Below are 21,304 nucleotides of genomic sequence, written 5' to 3' on the forward strand. Positions count from 1 at the left end.
GTTTGATGAAAGGAACTACGTCTCATCTTTTAGACCACTTTTTAACGATCATATTTGCAAAAAATCAATCAAATTGGAAACATTTCGTTTATCCAACTAGTACCATATAAATAGACGTATCTAGTGCTTGGTTGAACAACGAATTATCACTTTGTTGATCAAATGTCTAAATTGTTTTCGATTTGGATGATTTTTTTTTTAAGTCCGAAGACTAACGGACCACAGAGAATAGGAAAAACAAACGGAGAAAGTACAAGGAGCGTAATAGCTAACACCAAATCTTCTCTTACATCGTATTGCTTGTGTGAGAAGCTGAAGTTTCATACTTTTGGTTCACAAGAATAGAACTTGTGACTTAATCCGATAAAGCAGAGACTGGCTGCCACTAAACCAAATGATCATGTGCATATATATTCGTGATAGGTAAAACCACATTATATATTGGACCCCAATCATAACCAGCTAAATGAAACTTTGTTAAAATAATTTCCTGCTTGCATTTTCTACTTTTATTCAATTCGATAAGCTGTACATTTAGAACGCTTGAGGTAAGTTACAGCTTGTTCTTGGTAAACAGCAATGCTGAGGCATTCACAACCAGAAAAATAGAGTTGCAAACACCAGCACCCGTCATGCCATCATGAGTATAACTTATTTAAAAGTTCCAAAAGAAGAACTGCTGCCGAGTCCTTGGCCTTCTTAACACTGGGCATAGGCTCCCCGACGCATTCGTCTGTCCATCCCCTGTCTGAGGTATTCACATGTACGGCAAATGTGAACTTCTTTGCATGTGCAGGGCCACCCTCATTTACACACCTAAAAATATAAACATATCAAACGTTTTGAGACAATAGAAAACCAACTAAATTTAAAATGGAATAAGAGCTAGAAAAGCTTGAATCCCTACAAAACTACAACTTCCAAATTTATCCTTAATTCCACGTACTTCTCTAGTGATAGTAAGTGTTGATGATGTGTTCAGAACTTCTTACCGGTAGGATGGCATGGGCCAATTTTTACGCAAGCATATGTCATTCAAGGTTTGTCGGGTAAATGTTTGACTACCCTTCTTCTTCCCATTCTCTTCCTTCCCTTTTGTTTCAGCTGTTTCCTTATCTTTCAATGCAGCAAGTGCATTCCTAGCAGCCAGTTTCTGTGCCATCTTCTTTTGCGGATTCTGAGCAATTGCCATCTGGATGCCATCAATGAAGACTTCGACTGTAGCCACATTTCCACTTCGAGTGGCTTTGTATTCCAAGCCTTCAGCCTGTTGCTGGCATCTTTCTTGCAGCTCACGCACAGGATGCATTGGCAGTGTCTCTGGAGTAACCATTGGTTGCAACAGAGGTTGAAAGACCTATGGCCACAGAGACGGAAAAACCAGAAATTCATGGATTAATTTCCCAAACTCATCACCAAAGAACATCGAAAAGTAAAAATGCAGATTACGTGCCTTGAGTGAGATCTACCTTCCAAACAGCTGCAGTATTATGTCCACTGTCGAGAAAAATGGCACCTGCAATAGATTCAAAAATGTCACCAAGAACCTTTGGAGCTTTGCAATCTCCCAAACCAAAGGAGTTGAACCCTGGCTTTGATAATTCATTTCCGACTTCTTTCACAAAGTCATTAATCTGTAAACAGAATCCAAAAACGCTAAATTAGGATTTAGGCTTTATGCTGGCAGCTAACCTGCCTAATCTGTACCATCAGCTCCCCCTTCAAGTATGAAAATCCAAAAGTTTTAAGGGTAAGAAAGGGATTTGAGTACCTGTTTTTCAAGGGCACTCGACCCATGCCAAAGGTGCACATGGAGATTATGTTTCACAGCAACACGTGCAAAGTTTTCATTGTTAACAGCAGCAGCTCGCAGGTCAGTCAACCTGCCTGGAGGTAGATTTGTGTAGGTGAAGAACAAGTGCCTTGTAATGAGATGATCTAAGACGGCATCACCAACAAACTCCAGCCGCTGATAACAGGATACTCCAGCAGATGGTCGAGAAGCATGACTAATGGCTTCTATCAAAAAGAACCTATCATAAATTTAAAATTCAAAGCACCTTCTAAGGCATCAAAGTTGACACTCCTAAGTACACTCTCTGGAACGCTAGATGGCTTCAGTATGCACTCTAGCCCATCGGGATCAAGCTCTATCTCAATTCCAATCCAGTTCATGAGATGGTTAGCAGCATTTTTCCCACCTTCAACATAAAAAACCCTGATAAGTGCTTCGACAACGTCTGCAAGGGTCTTGCTAGAGAGGACTCTATAAGAACTCGAATCACCTTCAAGCTCCCCGTCCTCCAGCTCATCATCCTCATATACATCACCAGTGCGATCCATTTTCCCTACAGGATTATCCTCGTCAAACAAGGATGATTCTCCGTCATTTGTATACTCATCAAAGACGGGTAACACCCCAGGAGCAGCCCACCGAGATGGAGAAAAGCGATCTGATTGAATATATGACTGAAGTCCTTGTTTCAATGCATACTGGTACAAAACCATGTTGCTAACCATTTGTTGCCTCATCCTAGTAAGCTGACCCTCGTGTTTCTGAGGGTATTTAAGAAATAGAAATCGACTAACAACCCATTTCAGGTAAGCATCACCCAGAAGCTCTGCTCTTTCGTAGCAAAATGTCTCCTGGCACGAAGCAGCTGTCAGGGCTTCCAAGATCTGTAGACAGGTAGGTAACACACGCTAACCAAGTAATTAATAGCCAGTTAAACTAAGCACTTGAGATGATAAAATACCTTTGAAGCAGGGACAGGATAGTTTATCATATCTTTAAGTTCGACTGCAAGCAGCATGCTTTCAACCCTTCTCATTATTGATGGTAGTCTCTGGGCACCACGGACAAGTGATCCAGGCAATGGGTGTACTAAACACAGCTCAGGAGGGAGGAAAACATAGTACGTTTTGTCAAGAATTTCTTCAGATTCACCATCTTGTTCTGCATAAAAGCTCCATTAACTCAAAAAAGAAAAAAAATAGGTGAAATGTAAATTAATTTAAGGGTAATAAGTGAAGCATACCTTCTGCGTGTTCAAATCGCGCGGAGAGGAGATTCTTGCAATATGAGACACCGCGCCCTCTTATAAGAGGTTGTTGCTTAAAGACCAACTCAACTCCATACCTATTTAAAGAAAGATCAAAAAGCCAAATGCACCCTATATTGTGCAAGAAGAAAGAAGAAAGCTTCTCCGATCTGTAAGGATTCGCAACTATGGCACTGGAAAATTTATTGGAACATTCCATTGATGAATCCAAAAAATTTCCACCCGGCAATAATTAGCTACTTCCTTCCAGATTATAATTTGGTGGTGTTTGGTTCGTGAAAAATGAAAATGAATATGTTTTCATTCACTTTCTAACAATTCTAAAAACAAAATGCTACTCAGGAACCAAGCACCACCTAGCTTTCCCCTTCTTCAAGCACGTAATCTCGGGCACATCAGCCATCCATTAAGAATCGACTCGTTTCTAGGTTTACCATAATAAATCTAAAAAGGCATATTAAAATAACTAAAAAAAAGATCAGACAATCTAGAATGGAAAAGCGTATCATACTTTTGCTTGTAATAATCAGCATATGAGCTGTACTCCACAGGGCCAAGGTAGCCTTCTTTCCGGGGGAAAGAGTTTTCTGCCGTCATATCATAGCATATTGAATCCACATAAAACCTCTTCCCTGAGTGAGCAGTTGTCACAATCTTCCCGACCAAGCCTTTTACACTGACACATGTAGTATCTGCCATAAATAACTTGTCTTTGGGAAAATCCACCAGCTTTCTAATTTTTAGGGCATTCCGATCAGGAATCAATCCAGAAGCTTTAACAACATCAAACTGTGCCACGGCTCCTCTGATACCATAGGTTGGATGGGATTTTTGTCCAAAAGCCATGCCATGACGCAATTTTGCAAAACCATACTCCCTTCTGTCTCCACCTAGCGTACGCTCATTTGTGCCAAGGCAAACATCAGGTCGAGCTCTTTGAAGGGGATTGTCCCAAGCCTCTGCACCATTTATATTTTCAACCAGATTCCAATCTATTTCTTTCATAGGATCTACAAACTTATCGCTAACCACAGGGACAAATAAATAAGCCTTTGCATGGTCCCAAGGAGTGGTGGAAGGTTCAACATCCACGTCCAGTACAATACTCATTAATCTTACATGAAAACTTTTAAGGGATGCCAACTGTACACAAGAAATTAAAAATTTGATTAAAAATCTGTAGCTAAAATCTAAACAGTTAATCGTTTCAAAATTAATCACATTCAAGTAGGGTAGTAAACTATCAACCTGACTTTCAGTAATACATATTGAACCCCTGAAAACAAGGGATGCATCTATGGTCATGGTTCGAGCGATAAATAGATCCACCGACATCGATAACACCTATTAACAGAAAACGAGTTAGCAAAGAATGGGGAATTAGAAACAGATACCATTACACCTAAAATGGCAACAAGGTACCTCTGCATCCAGTTCATTTCCTACTAGAACTGCGAAGTCCGTAACTTGAGTCAAGAAAGGATCTTTTGAAGAGCCAGAGTTCACACATTTCACGCCATACATGTAAACATGAATTAATTCCAAGTCACAGCTCAAATCTCTTCCGGATAAGATCCATTCTCCCTGAAATGCCAGAGAGTAAACTATGAATTCTGTAACAAATCTACGTAAGAAGCACGAACCTTCAACCAAATATCAGAAAAGATAAATCTAAAGCATATGACATGCAGGATGAACTTACCTTGAGGATATCAGCTACACCTTCGGGATAGAACTCTCTGTGCCTGGCAGTTCCAGGAAGTGGATCTCCGCCATCATTCTGGTCAACCTGCTCTTTTTCTTCCCCAACTCCCTTGTCCGGCAAGAGCATGTCAGTAAATGCTCCCATCTCATGGAGTTTCTTGCAAGCAGCCAAGCAAACAGCCTGCATGATGAGGAAAAGATAAGCCAAATCCTTGGATAATGTGAAGCAAAGGTATCATGATCGTAAAAAACAAAAGCATGCCTGCTGTGCAAGGTGCATTGAACTGGACACAGGACCCTCAAGTGTCTCAAATGGTGCGTTACAAGGGAGTTGAAGTTTGCATGAATATTCAGTGTGACCTCCTTGCTTCTCATGCCTCACCATAACAAACTCAGGACGAAGAATTGAGTACCTGAACAACAGATTTAAGGCAAAATCAGTAATATGGACCTATTATAGTTGCTGTGGCAAAAACATTACTCTGATGAAAGAAGAACCTGTCGCTGGGAAGCTGAGAGCAGTAGAAATGGATGAGTCCAACAGCAGAATTTAAGCTCACAACAGCACCAGTTGACTCCACCTGGTACACTGTCTCTGGCGTTGTATCCGCTGAAATTAACCTAGCACTATCTTTCAGATGACTCAGATCAGTTCTCTCTATTGCTTGCTTCCGTAAAGTCTCCTCACTATTCCTGGCATTCCTTAAGAATGCTTCATGTGCCAGATTTCCTCTACAGGGCACCCGAAAGAAGAAGAGGGAATTTGATGTCAGTTATCATACGGAAAATAAAGTAAATCCTAAAGCCTATCTAAAAAAATTACTCATCAACAGCTTGGACATCTTCAGCAATCGCATTGCTCTCAGCAACATCAACCTTCCGCCCTTCATCTACAGCTGCCCCATCCTGGGCAGCATTGTCATCAGTCGCCTCTACCTAGGTTGCACCATCTTTGGCTGTACATACCTGGGCGACATGATCTTCACCTGCTCCACCAACGGCGTTCTCAAAGAAAAACTTAAGCATATCCTTGGAAGAAATAGTAAAAAGCTCAAGGTCTTTATCAGATAAGGCATAGTCAGATGTTGATGATGTGTTCAGAACTTCTTACCGGTAGGATGGCATGGGCCAATTTTTACGCAAGCATATGTCATTCAAGGTTTGTCGGGTAAATGTTTGACTACCCTTCTTCTTCTTCCCATTCTCTTCCTTCCCTTTAGTTTCAGCTGTTTCCTTATCTTTCAATGCAGCAAGTGCATTCCTAGCAGCCAGTTTCTGTGCCATCTTCTTTTGCGGATTCTGAGCAATTGCCATCTGGATGCCATCAATGAAGACTTCGACTGTAGCCACATTTCCACTTCGAGTGGCTTTGTATTCCAAGCCTTCAGCCTGTTGCTGGCATCTTTCTTGCAGCTCACGCACAGGATGCATTGGCAGTGTCTCTGGAGTAACCATTGGTTGCAACAGAGGTTGAAAGACCTATGGCCACAGAGACGGAAAAACCAGAAATTCATGGATTAATTTCCCAAACTCATCACCAAAGAACATCGAAAAGTAAAAATGCAGATTACGTGCCTTGAGTGAGATCTACCTTCCAAACAGCTGCAGTATTATGTCCACTGTCGAGAAAAATGGCACCTGCAATAGATTCAAAAATGTCACCAAGAACCTTTGGAGCTTTGCAATCTCCCAAACCAAAGGAGTTGAACCCTGGCTTTGATAATTCATTTCCGACTTCTTTCACAAAGTCATTAATCTGTAAACAGAATCCAAAAACGCTAAATTAGGATTTAGGCTCTATGCTGGCAGCTAACCTGCCTAATCTGTACCATCAGCTTCCCCTTCAAGTATGAAAATCCAAAAGTTTTAAGGGTAAGAAAGGGATTTGAGTACCTGTTTTTCAAGGGCACTCGACCCATGCCGAAGGTGCACATGGAGATTATGTTTCACAGCAACACGTGCAAATTTTTCATTGTTAACAGCAGCAGCTCGCAGGTCAGTCAACCTGCCTGGAGGTAGATTTGTGTAGGTGAAGAACAAGTGCCTTGTAATGAGATGATCTAAGACGGCATCACCAACAAACTCCAGCCGCTGATAACAGGATACTCCAGCAGATGGTCGAGAAGCATGACTAATGGCTTCTATCAAAAAGAACCTATCATTAAATTTAAAATTCAAAGCACCTTCTAAGGCATCAAAGTTGACACTCCTAAGTACACTCTCTGGAACACTAGATGGCTTCGGTATGCACTCTAGCCCATCAGGATCAAGCTCTATCTCAATTCCAATCCAGTTCATGAGATGGTTAGCAGCATTTTTCCCACCTTCAACATAATAAACCCCGATAAGTGCTTCGACAACATCTGCAAGGGTCTTGCTAGAGAGGACTCTATAAGAACTCGAATCACCTTCAAGCTCCCCGTCCTCCAGCTCATCATCCTCATATACATCACCAGTGCGATCCATTTTCCCTACAGGATTATCCTCGTCAAACAAGGATGATTCTCCGTCATTTGTATACTCATCAAAGAAGGGTAACACCCCAGGAGCAGCCCACCGAGATGGAGAAAAGCGATCTGATTGAATATATGACTGAAGTCCTTGTTTCAATGCATACTGGTACAAAACCATGTTGCTAACCATTTGTTGCCTCATCCTAGTAAGCTGACCCTCGTGTTTCTGAGGGTATTTAAGAAATAGAAATCGACTAACAACCCATTTCAGGTAAGCATCACCCAGAAGCTCTGCTCTTTCGTAGCAAAATGTCTCCTGGCACGAAGCAGCTGTCAGGGCTTCCAAGATCTGTAGACAGGTAGGTAACACACGCTAACCAAGTAATTAATAGCCAGTTAAACTAAGCACTTGAGATGATAAAATACCTTTGAAGCAGGGACAGGATAGTTTATCATATCTTTAAGTTCGACTGCAAGCAGCATGCTTTCAACCCTTCTCATTATTGATGGTAGTCTCTGGGCACCACGGACAAGTGATCCAGGCAATGGGTGTACTAAACACAGCTCAGGAGGGAGGAAAACATAGTACGTTTTGTCAAGAATTTCTTCAGATTCACCATCTTGTTCTGCATAAAAGCTCCATTAACTCAAAAAAGAAAAAAAATAGGTGAAATGTAAATTCATTTAAGGGTAATAAGTGAAGCATACCTTCTGCGTGTTCAAATCGCGGGGAGAAGAGATTCTTGCAATATGAGACACCACGCCCTCTTATAAGAGGTTGTTGCTTATAGACCAACTCAACTCCATACCTATTTAAAGAAAGATCAAAAAGCCAAATGCACCCTATATTGCGCAAGAAGAAAGAAGAAAGCTTCTCCGATCTGTAAGGATTCGCAACTATGGCACTGGAAAATTTATTGGAACATTCCATTGATGAATCCAAAAAATTTCCACCCGGCAATAATTAGCTACTTCCTTCCAGATTATAATTTGGTGGTGTTTGGTTCGTGAAAAATGAAAACAATTTTCATTACCCCAGCAATGAAAATGAATATGTTTTCACTCACTTTCTAACAATTCTAAAAACAAAATGCTACTCAGGAACCAAGCACCACCTAGCTTTCCCCTTCTTCAAGCACGTAATCTCAGGCACATCAACCATCCATTAAGAATCGACTCGTTTCTAGGTTTACCATAATAAATCTAAAAAGGCATATTAAAATAACTAAAAAAAAGATCAGACAATCTAGAATGGAAAAGCGTATCATACTTTTGCTTGTAATAATCAGCATATGAGCTGTACTCCACAGGGCCAAGGTAGCCTTCTTTCCGGGGGAAAGAGTTTTCTGCCGTCATATCATAGCATATTGAATCCACATAAAACCTCTTCCCTGAGTGAGCAGCTGTCACAATCTTCCCGACCAAGCCTTTTACACTGACACATGTAGTATCTGCCATAAATAACTTGTCTTTGGGAAAATCCACCAGCTTTCTAATTTTTAGGGCATTCCGATCAGGAATCAATCCAGAAGCTTTAACAACATCAAACTGTGCCACGGCTCCTCTGATACCATAGGTTGGATGGGATTTTTGTCCAAAAGCCATGCCATGACGCAATTTTGCAAAACCATACTCCCTTCTGTCTCCACCTAGCGTACGCTCATTTGTGCCAAGGCAAACATCAGGTCGAGCTCTTTGAAGGGGATTGTCCCAAGCCTCTGCACCATTTATATTTTCAACCAGATTCCAATCTATTTCTTTCATAGGATCTACAAACTTATCGCTAACCACAGGGACAAATAAATAAGCCTTTGCATGGTCCCAAGGAGTGGTGGAAGGTTCAACATCCACGTCCAGTACAATACTCATTAATCTTACATGAAAACTTTTAAGGGATGCCAACTGTACACAAGAAATTAAAAATTTGATTAAAAATCTGTAGCTAAAATCTAAACAGTTAATCGTTTCAAAATTAATCACATTCAAGTAGGGTAGTAAACTATCAACCTGACTTTCAGTAATACATATTGAACCCCTGAAAACAAGGGATGCATCTATGGTCATGGTTCGAGCGATAAATAGATCCACCGACATCGATAACACCTATTAACAGAAAACGAGTTAGCAAAGAATGGGGAATTAGAAACAGATACCATCACACCTAAAATGGCAACAAGGTACCTCTGCATCCAGTTCATTTCCTACTAGAACTGCGAAGTCCGAAACTTGAGTCAAGAAAGGATCTTTTGAAGAGCCAGAGTTTACACATTTCACGCCATACATGTAAACATGAATTAATTCCAAGTCACAGCCCAAATCTCTTCCGGATAAGATCCATTCTCCCTGAAATGCCAGAGAGTACACTATGAATTCTGTAACAAATCTACGTAAGAAGCACGAACCTTCAACCAAATATCAGAAAAGATAAATCTAAAGCATATGACATGCAGGATGAACTTACCTTAAGGATATCAGCTACACCTTCGGGATAGAACTCTCTGTGCCTGGCAGTTCCAGGAAGTGGATCTCCGCCATCATTCTGGTCAACCTGCTCTTTTTCTTCCCCAACTCCCTTGTCCGGCAAGAGCATGTCAGTAAATGCTCCCATCTCATGGAGTTTCTTGCAAGCAGCCAAGCAAACAGCCTGCATGATGAGGAAAAGATAAGCCAAATCCTTGGATAATGTGAAGCAAAGGTATCATGATCGTAAAAAACAAAAGCATGCCTGCTGTGCAAGGTGCATTGAACTGGACACAGGACCCTCAAGTGTCTCAAATGGTGCGTTACAAGGGAGTTGAAGTTTGCGTGAATATTCAGTGTGACCTCCTTGCTTCTCATGCCTCACCATAACAAACTCAGGACGAAGAATTGAGTACCTGAACAACAGATTTAAGGCAAAATCAGTAATATGGACCTATTATAGTTGCTGTGGCAAAAACATTACTCTGATGAAAGAAGAACCTGTCGCTGGGAAGCTGAGAGCAGTAGAAATGGATGAGTCCAACAGCAGAATTTAAGCTCACAACAGCACCAGTTGACTCCACCTGGTGCACTGTCTCTGGCATTGTATCCGCTGAAATTAACCTAGCACTATCTTTCAGATGACTCAGATCAGTTCTCTCTATTGCTTCCTTCCGTAAAGTCTCCTCACTATTCCTGGCATTCCTTAAGAATGCTTCATGTGCCAGATTTCCTCTACAGGGCACCCGAAAGAAGAAGAGGGAATTTGATGTCAGTTATCATACGGAAAAGATAATGACCAGATTAAAGTACAAAGTGACAAATTGTTCACACAGAAAACACTTAAGTAATATTAGCCATTGTTATGTGAAAAACCATAGTGGTGACCATTACTGATATTAATGGTAATATGGAGCCCAAGCAACTAAGTACCTCTCCACCATCAAGATGTAATCAGACCCGGGTTTTCTAGCACGACCCCTGGACTGAATGTAAGCCAAAACAGTTTTTGCGAGGTCGAACCGAATAACAACATTGCACTGCCGTATATCAAGTCCTTCCTCGGCAACACTAGTCGCAACTAACAATGTTACCTGCAAAGAAGTAAAAGAAAGTTTTAGACCGGAGAAGATTGAATCATGAAGACTGTCTTCCATTCAACTTTTGTTTATACATACACGGCCATCCTTGAATTTGGCAATAGTGTCCTGCATTTGGCAGCTTCTCATTTCCTGACTATAGTTGTGGCCGATAAGGCTAGCACACTTTATAAAACCTAAAGAAGGAAGTTCCGCGAAGACCTGCATGTTTGGAAGAACACTATTGGGTGAGGAACTTGAAACAAGAAATAATCAAAAAAGGCAAATAATATCTATGCATCATTTTTTTTTTTTTTCGAAAAGAACAATATCTATTAACAAATACAACCTTGGGAAGGACTAAAGCAGACACAACTCGCTCAACAAAGACGATTGCGCGAAAATCTTCCGTATGCTGATACTTGAGAAGTGTTTTTACCAGTGACTGCACTTTTGGAGTCACCTTCCCATCAGCTACAGCAGCTCCTATTATCACATCTACATGCTCCCCACCAGAGGCAACTACACAACACAAAGAGATAACTTTAGAAAAAGTGTCGATCAAATGGACTCCTTAACTCAGGGAATGAATGCTGAACAGCATGCTCGAAAAAGTAAACCACCCGACTAACCATGAGTATCCGGTAGCTCTCCTTCCTCCATCTCATCAGGATCATTTCCATCACAAGAAACACCATTCTCTGAATCTGCTACTTTCTTTTCCATGTCTAAAACAGCTCCCTCTTATAGTTGACATTGTAAGAGATTTACAACTTTGCTCAGGTAGGATTCCTGAAACTTGACATCAAGCTGGTAGTTCACCCTCTCGTCATTCTGTAAAGCTGTCAAGAAAGATTGTGCAACCTAGGAAAGAAACCGAATGAGCAATAGTTTCATAAAATGATTATATAACTAACTTAGGCAGAAAAATTATTAGTTGGTACCTTGTAAGCACACCACTGACCCAGTTCACCGAGCGCATAATTAATAGCCCTCAACTTTTGAATTAAGTTAACAGCCCCATCACTTTCTGTTCTTTCCGAAACACCATACACTTGGCGCAGCTCTTCCTTGGCCCCAGCATCTCTGGCTCCCATAAACTGCCATTTACTTTTCCTAGAGCTGAACTTTGCAGCTTCTTCAACTTCCGCTTCCATTTTTTTTAGCTGCTCATGAAAGGACCATAAGCTAGCTCCTTTATCATACTTCACCACTGTTTCGGAGGGCATTGGAACATGCTTTTCAAGCTCCTTGCGGTCCTTTATGGTACAAACTATGGAATCTAGTTTACTTTCAAGATTACAAATCTTTATTGCACAATCTATTTGGTTGGAAACACCTGAATGGAACATAGTTATAAGAAGCATCAATATACAGTGATTTAAAACATTGCCATGAATAAACAAGAGTTGAATTTTCGATGTCGTAACTCGACAAAACAAAAGTACCTTTTAAATTAACAGGAGAAGCAGTCATTCCAAATACAGACGGTCTTTTCTCCTTTGGGGTTGTATGATAAAATTCAGACATCACTAAAGAATATGGATGTTTCTTCGCAGCGTGATGACACTCATCCAGAATCAAGAGATTGATTGATTCCATTTTTATGATGCTGTGCCTCAGAATGTTCAACAGAATTTGAGCTGTCATTACCAGAACCTGCAGGGGAAAATGTCAAATTGTAATCAAGGAACCGAGGACCGAGCAGGAACCATCCTAAGCCACAGATTCAATGATGGGAGTCAAGCTATTGACATTCTATTCTTGATACAGTAACGTATTGCTATTGGATGCAAAACGTTCTAGCTAAAAACCCAAAGGATTCTTCAAGGGACATTCAGTTTTAGAAATTAATGCTACACTTCGGGATTGTTATTCTTCTGGATAAATTCTTGCTCTCCACCTTTTTCGGTTTAGATTTCATTTCCTTGTATTTTCAAACTTAAGTTTGTTATTGTACACTGCCAGTGTACTTTTTGCACTCTTTCTCACTTTTCCCCCTATAATACCATCACTCAATTGCTAATGTGCACTAGACACATTAGAGGGGCAACTATGCAGACGGAAATTAGATGACGAAAGCCAACACTACGAACAACTTACAATAAATAATCTATTCTATTAAGAGAAGAGCCCTTGTCAACTTTTTTCCCCTTTTTTTTTCAATTTTGCCCTTACTTTTGAATACACAATATTGACATGAGGATCGCAAAATAGTAATTTTGTACCTTTTGACAAAATGACAATCATATCCCTATTTTCCTATTTTACCCTCATTTTTTAGTGATGTTATTCCCACCCCAATATCTTATCTTCCCACCCACCTTTTAATGAATTTTTAATTACAAATTTGTCCATTTGCAAAAAGAATGATAAGGACATTAATTATCTTGTTTTGCTTAATTTTTTTTAAAAAAAGTTGGACATGGGAGATGATTTGTCTACCTTAAACTCTAACTCATATTTTCATCTCCTTTCATTCAGAGAAAGTAAAAAAAAATATCAATGGTTAAACAAGTGGAAGTGACGCTTCTACGGAAGAGATAGACGATTATGTTTCCATTGAAACTGTAGAAGAATAATTTGTGTGTAGGTCATTTGAATTTGTCAATTGTATTTTTGAATTTGTCGTTGTCGATTTCTTTTGAATTTGGACACCTCTGTCATTTCCATTTGAATTTGCAAACCTTAATTAGTGGTTTTCTTTTACATATTATTTGTTATATTTTTTAAGAGAGAATTTTAGAATTTCATATGTATGTATATATTAAAGGTTATTTTGGGAATAATAGTGGGTGGGGAAATAACATTTTAATTTTTTAACTTTTTAATGTGGGCGGGAAAATAAGACAATAGGGTGGGTCTAGTAGCGACAAAATGACAATCATATCCCTATTTTTCCTATTTTACCCTCACTTTTGATACACAATATTTACATAAAGAGGACAAAAAACAATAATTATGTAATATTAAGATAAAATATGCATTTATTAAGAGAAACTGTCCCACCATCATTTTTTCATACTCTTTTTTAAATTTTAAAAACTAATCACACTCCTTAATAAAAAAACAAAAAACAAAATGAAATCGGCTAGTATACATTAAAAATTCATAAGCGAAGCAGACCAAAGTAATAGTGAGTGAAATGATACCACAATGTTTCACAGAAAAATATCATTAGAAAGTAAAAGTGCTCAGAACATAAGATGAGTAACAAAATATACAGGATATGTTCTAATAACTAAAATGGTAAGACCTACCTGTTTTGTGTCGAATTCATGCTGCCATCTTCGGGTGTCCCAGAAATCTTGGCCCATCTCACCACAATAATGGCCCACTTGGAAACCAGTTCGCTCACGAATAACTTCTGCTTGCTGAATATGGACAAGACAAATGTATCATAAACTCAAAAGGTGCAAATTGCAATGGATGGACGCCACATAAAGTACTTCTAAGCAAAAAAAAAAAAAAAAAAAAAACACTTAAACTTGCACATACATTACCTGATAAACAAGGGGAACTTTAGGAACGAGAAATACAGAGAGCATCTTTTTGTTCTGCTTTTGTTGCATATCATTGCAAACACTTTGCATGAGGAGAACGGCAATGAGTGTCTTTCCGGCCCCAGTTTCAAGAAAAGCTATTGTATTTCTCTTCTTTGCCTGTTCCAGCACATCCAATTGATACTTCCTGACTTGTTCCTCGGGAGTTTTTTCTTTAACCTCTTCAGGTTTCTTGTCAGCCTTCCCATTGCATTCTTTGTTTTTGACATCGGCTATCCTACCCTCTTTGTTATGATCAGGTTCGTAACATCCTAATTGGAAAACAAGCTCATCGGTGCCCAACTTATCCCTCTCCCAATAACCCTTTGCCTCCCTATCTCTACCACCCTCCCTCCTATTATAACTACCATAATTCTCTCTTCTCCTAATCCGATCTCTATCTTCTCTATCTCTATCCCTCCGATCAATATCCTCGGAATCACGAGGCCTCTTCCTGCTAAAACTTTTGTCCCTCATGTTATATTGCCCTCTACCGGAACTATACCTCCCATTCCTACCATTATCCAAAGCAACCCTCTTAGAGAACCTCTCCTCACCATCCATATCTCTCTCCCTCACAACCCCATTGCCCCTCCTCTTCCCATACGTGTGATAACCACTCCAATCACCCTTACCCTCTCCATTATCACCCTCCAAATTCCTCCCTCCTCTCCGAACATTGTGTCCAACCGAGTCATCAACATTCTCCCTCTGCACAACCACAGGTGGCTCAATCTTAGCACAACCATCAACAGCAGCATTGCCAATAACACCGTTGGCATTCACATCCAAGTTCGGATCAGTCACACCAGGGAGGCCAGCTCCGCTCTTAATACTGTCGAGAAAGTGATCAATCCCCCCGAAAAAACCGCCCACCAACCCATCCTCCTCCTGGTTGCAGCCATTGCCAATAGCCGCCACCACCACAGGAGGAGGACCACAAACTGGAGGTTCACAGAACTCCACGAAATCACCACACGGTATGTCCTCACAAGCATCCAACCAGTACGAGGGCCGAACCGCCCCCTCAGTGGGAGCACCATTCCCAGTGTCCCCTGAAACCCTAGCCTCCTCCATTGCTAAACTCCAGTATATATTTCAGACTATATCTTTATAAATAATACGTATAACAATCTATATAACTAAAATAATTGTATAACAATCTAAAATTCAGCTGAATCCAACCAAACAACAACAATAATTAAATCGAAATCGAAAGGCGAAGAGTGTTAGAGAGAGAGAGAGAGAGAGAGTAAGAAAGGAGTGGATAGACCGTACGGATACGCAGAATGAATGAATGATTGAAGAACAATGGTGGTCTTTCAAGAAGATACCCTAATTAAAGACCATAACTTTTCTTCCTTTTTATTCTTCTTATTTTTTGGAGATTTTATTTCTTCTTTCTGAGATTCCCACGGTCTATCTACGCCTATTCTGCTCTCTATCTCTTCTTCTTCTTCTTCTTCTTCTTCTTCTTCTTTGACCGGACCCACACTGCTTCCTCCGTCCTCTCTCACTCTTGATTCCTTTGCTCTCTGCTTTCACATTTTTAGAGAGAGAAACAGAGCAGAGAGAGGAGAGAGGAGAGAGAGGGAGAAGGGCAAAAACTCTGATACCTTTCCCATATCGTACTTTTGATATTCTCTTTCTACCCTTTTTCCCTTTTTTATCCATGTTGCTAAATTCTCTCTTTGCCCCTCTAGAGATTTTTCGTTACATCCAAACTACGATCACGTGATGTTAATATTCTATGTCTTATAAAACAAATGAATGGTATATTACACTTCCAGGCTGTGTTGAGTACGAGAAAAGAAGTTCTGAGTAGGAAAATCACCTCCTTTCCTATGTTTGATAAATTAAGTTTGAAGAAAGAAATATTAATAAATATGTAATAACTGTCGAAAAATAAGGTAAGTATACCGAACCTATGATAGATGGGAAAAATATCTCAGTGTGCTGAAAATACGCTCTAATACACTAAGTATTATAATATAAGTGGTTAAAAAAAACTTTGAATATTCAACTATTTGTATTTTAACATTTGATGTACCGAGCTGTATTCCCAGCACATTGAAAACTCTTTCCATGGATTGAAGGCTTACATTTCTCCTTATATTCCATCATTTCTTGCTGACCATGACATTAATTACAAAATTTTAGGAGAATATTTTCTACATATCAAACGCATTCTTAAAATATTACTTTATTTATTTTGAAAAACGACATTATCTTCATTAGAAAGAATGTGGGTTAAACGGCACAATGGGTTAGCGATAAAGTGATTCAAATTTGACGATAATTAAATGTAAAACCACTTATTACAAATGAAAAGAAATATCACTAAATAGTAGTATTAAATGACACGTACACTAATAAAATAACATAAACGCATATTATAATCTAAAACAGTAACGCTACATGACAGTATTATGCAAAGTGCCAACCCGCCTCAGCCTATTGGGCGTTGGACCTTTTTCTGATTTCGTTGGCGATTTTTTACACTGTTTGAACGTGACAAATTGTAGGACAACAACAGTCGGATTTCGGACAACCTTCATTTCCACTGGCTTTGTACTTTCCACTTGGTTGTTTGAGTGTGGACTGTGGATTGTGGAATCGCAGCCGGTGATCTAGGGGGGGAATGACAGAGCAACCGCACTGTTCCTTGCGGAGTCAACGGGACCTCCCGAACGTCGGATCGGAGACAGTGAACGAGATGGGAATAATGGGCGAGATCAGGTTGATATTGTACTTGATCAGATTTGGAATTGTGGGGCCTCCAGATGAGACTGGTCGTTACTGAGCTTTTCTTTTGGATGCATATATGGTGCTTGATAGTGTTATTCCCGAATATTTGATCCTATCTTTCGTAACATTATTGTGATTCCAAATATTAATTAACTTTTTGACAAAAAAATAATAATTAACTTTAATGTTGTAGACTCAAGGGCTGGCTAGGAATTATAAAAAATATACAAGAATGCTGTGGACTAGTTATTTTTAATAATTTTTGGTGTGGACTAGTATTTTTTAGTCAATGTTTAATGTGGAGGAGTAGATTGATTAGCTAAACTAAATAAGTACTCGTTTGATATTTTATTTTTATTTTTAATTTTAATTTTTAGTTTTCAGTTCTAAATTTTGAGAACTCAAAAAAAAATAACTTTGATTTTTTTGGTTAAAAACTAAAAATAAAAACAACCCAAATTGATAAAATCTAATTATGTGCAATCAAGGAAAGGAAATATATCATCTTTGGATCTCTTCCACCAAGGTCACCAGATCAAGTAATCTTTACCCTTAAAATTTGATTCAAAGGCTAAAATTATTATAACTTTTAAAGAGGGCCTTAGCCGTTGGATCAAATTTCAAAAGTCTAGATCACTTGATCTTGTGGTCTTGGTGGAAGAGACCGGAGAGGATCGTGAGGAAAACATGCTAATTGTCTTGTAACTTGAGGGAGCATTTTTGCTCACCACCATAAACTATGGTGTATGCTCATCATACACTTCACTTAACCTTGATTATTTTTTTTTAAATTAAAAAAGTAACAATTAATGTGAAAATTAACTAGAATTAAGTAAAATGACACATAACAAATAATTAAATGTATAGTGAATGTATATCATACATCATAACTATAGTGGTAAGCAAAAATACGCTTATTCCTCATAGTTATTGGTACTACACACAATACTTTCTCCATTCACCCTATTCACTTAATTTACCACAACAACAACAAACCAAAAAAAAAAAGGAAAAAGAAAACCCATCTAGTCACATGGGTTGGCTAATAGCCATATGGACTGGCCCTAAAATATTACTTTTGAGACGAAAATTATTTCCTAAGCCCTTTGCTAAGTGTTTTGGTAATGGGCCTAACATGATAAATAAATGTAATCTTACATATATTACCTATTTTTTTGCGGTGCACATGTCTGCATACTTATTTGAATATAAACCGTTGGACCAATCTGGACGGTCAATAGAGAAATGAATGATTGAGTTACAACCGGTTGTTTATTTGAAAAATTATGCCTAAGTTTGAGTCGAATAGAGATTAAAGGTAACTCTCGGATTTTTATTTTTGCAATTGGGTCTAATGGGTTGTAAGTTAACCACTGCTCTATATAATAACCGTCTAGATCAAACTAAAGGTTCTAATTTAAATGTGTATATAGGCATGTGCATTAGAGAAGGCCCTCCACATATTACAAGAGTTGTTTCTGTTATTTCTCTATGAACATTAAGGTACTTTTGTTTTCACAAACTTTATGTAAACAAGACAAGATGAAAACATACTCGCATGATAAGCCCAAGTTACGCTACCTCCAAATGAAAGGAGAATGAAGGTATTAAGAAAAGGGTAACGCAACAACAAAAAGTCTTTGTTAGGAATGATTTTCGCACCCCTACTTTTTCTCATTTTCTTTTCATTTCTTCCAAGTTTCCACCACCAAATCATTCTAATCCCTAAAAGACCCAATATCAATATTTCTTTGGCACCCTCAGTTATGAGAAAAGCTTTTCCTGACCAGTGATGAGTGTTTGAATAACGGTTGCTCCAATGGCAGGCTATCATTTTTAATTTTGTACGATCAAATTAGCTTTAATTTTTTTTTTTTTTTTTTTTTTGCCAACGGAGAAAGATTAGGTATATTAGCTCTTTAGAAATGGTCGCGTGTGAGGCACCTGCTCTCATCCAGACGGTTGAAGACCATTACACCCAAAAATCCTCCGGCCGTCCCTCCGCCAAATTTATTGATAATAATGAGATTAGCATGTTAAACATTTGCCCTGAGTTAGAGCCTATCCAAGTCTAGAGCCGGTTCCGCCGTCTATACCCAAGTTTTTTTTTTTTTCCAAAATTACATTTATTAAATATTTCATCTAAAGGGCAAGCAAACAAACCAAAAAAAAAAAGGAACTTTAACGAAAAGTTTCCGATCCTGTTTATTTTAACGAAAAACCACATTTTTACACTAAAAAGTCAATCCTTGTACTATTCACTTTACCATTTATTTTGTCCTTATCATTAAAACTCAAAGTTTCAAGCCATTTTCATTAGTTTTCCTAAAAAAAATGATACAAAGAGAAGAAAAACAGAAGTTGAGTATACTTTGGTAGGTGGTTTTGGAACCCTATTCCGGTTTTTACTTTCTTGGGTTTAATTCTGGTTGAAAAGGAACTTGGAGATGCAATGAGAAGTCGACTTTGGTGCAAATTAAGTACACATTATTTATTACGTACTGCCAAGGGCTCCCACCAAACCCCCCTTTCCCAACCCACTTTTCAAAATTCCCTGCTGCATGTGGATCACGCTTTCGTTCCCACATGCACAAATAACAGTCACAACCTGCAAGTATACAAATTGAGTTTCCCTTTCCATCTGCACAATTCGAGTACTCAAAAATCAACGTTTAAGGTGTTTGTGTTTTTAAAGAAATGGTAATTAGTGACTAGCTCTGTGAGAAATATGATCGAGCAGGTGGTGATCTACCATATTCTGATCTTGTTCCCCCACAAGTGCTGGTTACTTTAAATTAACTTCTTACCCTAGATCCTTATATGTTGAAGAACATAAAAAGTCCACATCGAACACTTGACGGAGTGGTTTTACTTGTAATTGCATTGAAGTCTTTTTCTTTTGTTGATAAAATTACCTCACACATGCTGACATACGTAGCAGATGATTAAATTAAAGACAACGTTAACGCTTGATTCATTAGTAGTGGATCGATGAACTCTGTCATTAAAAGTTTGACATTCAGCATGTGGCAATCTTCCATGTTTAGATCTTGTTCCCTACAGGTGCTGCTTACTTTAATTAAGTTCTTACACCGAGTCCTAGACTCTATTTTCATTAGAATCATCATCACATACACTTTTCTCATCCATTTGGGATCCAGATGTATTTAGTAGCAATGTAACATTAAAATACCAATTAAGCAGGAATCGTAGCTGGGTTTTAATGGGTTATCTACCCAGCTAGTGCAAGAGATCCTCATATCACATGTCAAAATAACTACTAAGTGAAGAATTAGTGAAATTATGTATGTTTTTCTTTACCTAAATATGTCACTTATATATGCTTTCCTATATGCATATGTATCGGAATTTTATTTTTCTCATGTAATTCAGAATATTTTGAATGCCGTTAAACCAAATGGTAAGGTGCTTATGTGTAAATAAAGAGCCACTAGCTAGAGTACTTTTTTTTACAAAACTGACTTAATAAGAAATTCTAGAGTACATGCATACAGTGCTAATGTTGAATTTAACAATCAGATGTCCGTTGAATTTAAAAGGCAATGTAGACGGAATATTAATGTATAGTACAACGACTCCAATTTTATTTACCACATTTAACAACGGTATAACATTCTCACTCCACTTAAGTACCACGCGGATATTAATTATAGAGTTAATATTCTATGATATTATAATTGTACGTGTTTGGAAGTATTTTTTAAAACAACTAAAAGTGCTTTTTATTCACCAAAAGCGCTTCTAATAGCATTTGGTACTAAAATCTGGAGGGGTGAAAAACAAGGATGAGTGGTTCTAAAAATAAAGCTTTGTAAAACCTTTTCGAAAACGTATAACCCCTCGCCATAAAACAAGTATAGTTTCCAAATATATATACTACGTATAGTAAGAAAATACTTACTATAGCCTGCAATATCTCAAGAATCCAATACGTCACAATATTTCGTAAATAAACATCTAATGTCCAGTAATCACATAATCTCGCATCAACAACATATCATATCGAGTGCTCATTCGACATATGCTGACACACGAGTTCATGAAGAGATATTCTAACATGAACAGGACTTGGTGTAATAATGATATACCCTCTAGTACTACAATCAAGTGAAGACTGGCGCTATCCACATCACATAAAAGTCCTAATTGCCTGTAACAATATAGGATAGGACTAGCACCTACAATGTATATGGTGCGATGTGAACATACACGTTAAAGATTGGCCCTAGCCCGAC

The 21,304-nt window shown here is 38.6% G+C and overlaps 2 protein-coding genes across 2 annotated transcripts; both read right to left on the bottom strand.

Annotated features, from left to right (window-relative positions):
- Positions 1-455: 455 nt before the first annotated feature.
- On the bottom strand, positions 456-15,891 carry LOC126629835 (endoribonuclease Dicer homolog 1-like). The gene is given in 20 exon segments (XM_050299972.1): positions 456-816; positions 5,878-6,245; positions 6,358-6,522; positions 6,660-7,568; positions 7,646-7,845; positions 7,928-8,028; positions 8,490-9,121; positions 9,227-9,322; positions 9,401-9,562; positions 9,681-9,863; positions 9,945-10,095; positions 10,181-10,414; positions 10,613-10,773; positions 10,858-10,980; positions 11,108-11,280; positions 11,391-11,622; positions 11,703-12,097; positions 12,207-12,417; positions 14,019-14,132; positions 14,262-15,891. Coding segments are annotated over 20 exon segments (5,904 nt in total). The 5' UTR covers positions 15,378-15,891; the 3' UTR covers positions 456-638.
- LOC126629834 (endoribonuclease Dicer homolog 1-like) lies at positions 2,208-4,618 on the bottom strand. Its single transcript, XM_050299971.1, has 6 exons — positions 4,485-4,618; positions 4,316-4,406; positions 3,574-4,205; positions 3,039-3,139; positions 2,772-2,956; positions 2,208-2,660 (listed from the first exon to the last, which is right to left on the bottom strand). The coding sequence occupies exons 2-6, from the start codon at positions 4,355-4,357 to the stop codon at positions 2,598-2,600; spliced, it is 1,023 nt and encodes a 340-aa protein (XP_050155928.1). The 5' UTR covers positions 4,358-4,406; positions 4,485-4,618; the 3' UTR covers positions 2,208-2,597.
- Positions 15,892-21,304: the final 5,413 nt, after the last annotated feature.

The sequence above is a fragment of the Malus sylvestris genome, chromosome 7, assembly GCF_916048215.2.
Source record: "Malus sylvestris chromosome 7, drMalSylv7.2, whole genome shotgun sequence".
In the NCBI taxonomy this organism is placed as follows: domain Eukaryota; kingdom Viridiplantae; phylum Streptophyta; class Magnoliopsida; order Rosales; family Rosaceae; genus Malus; species Malus sylvestris.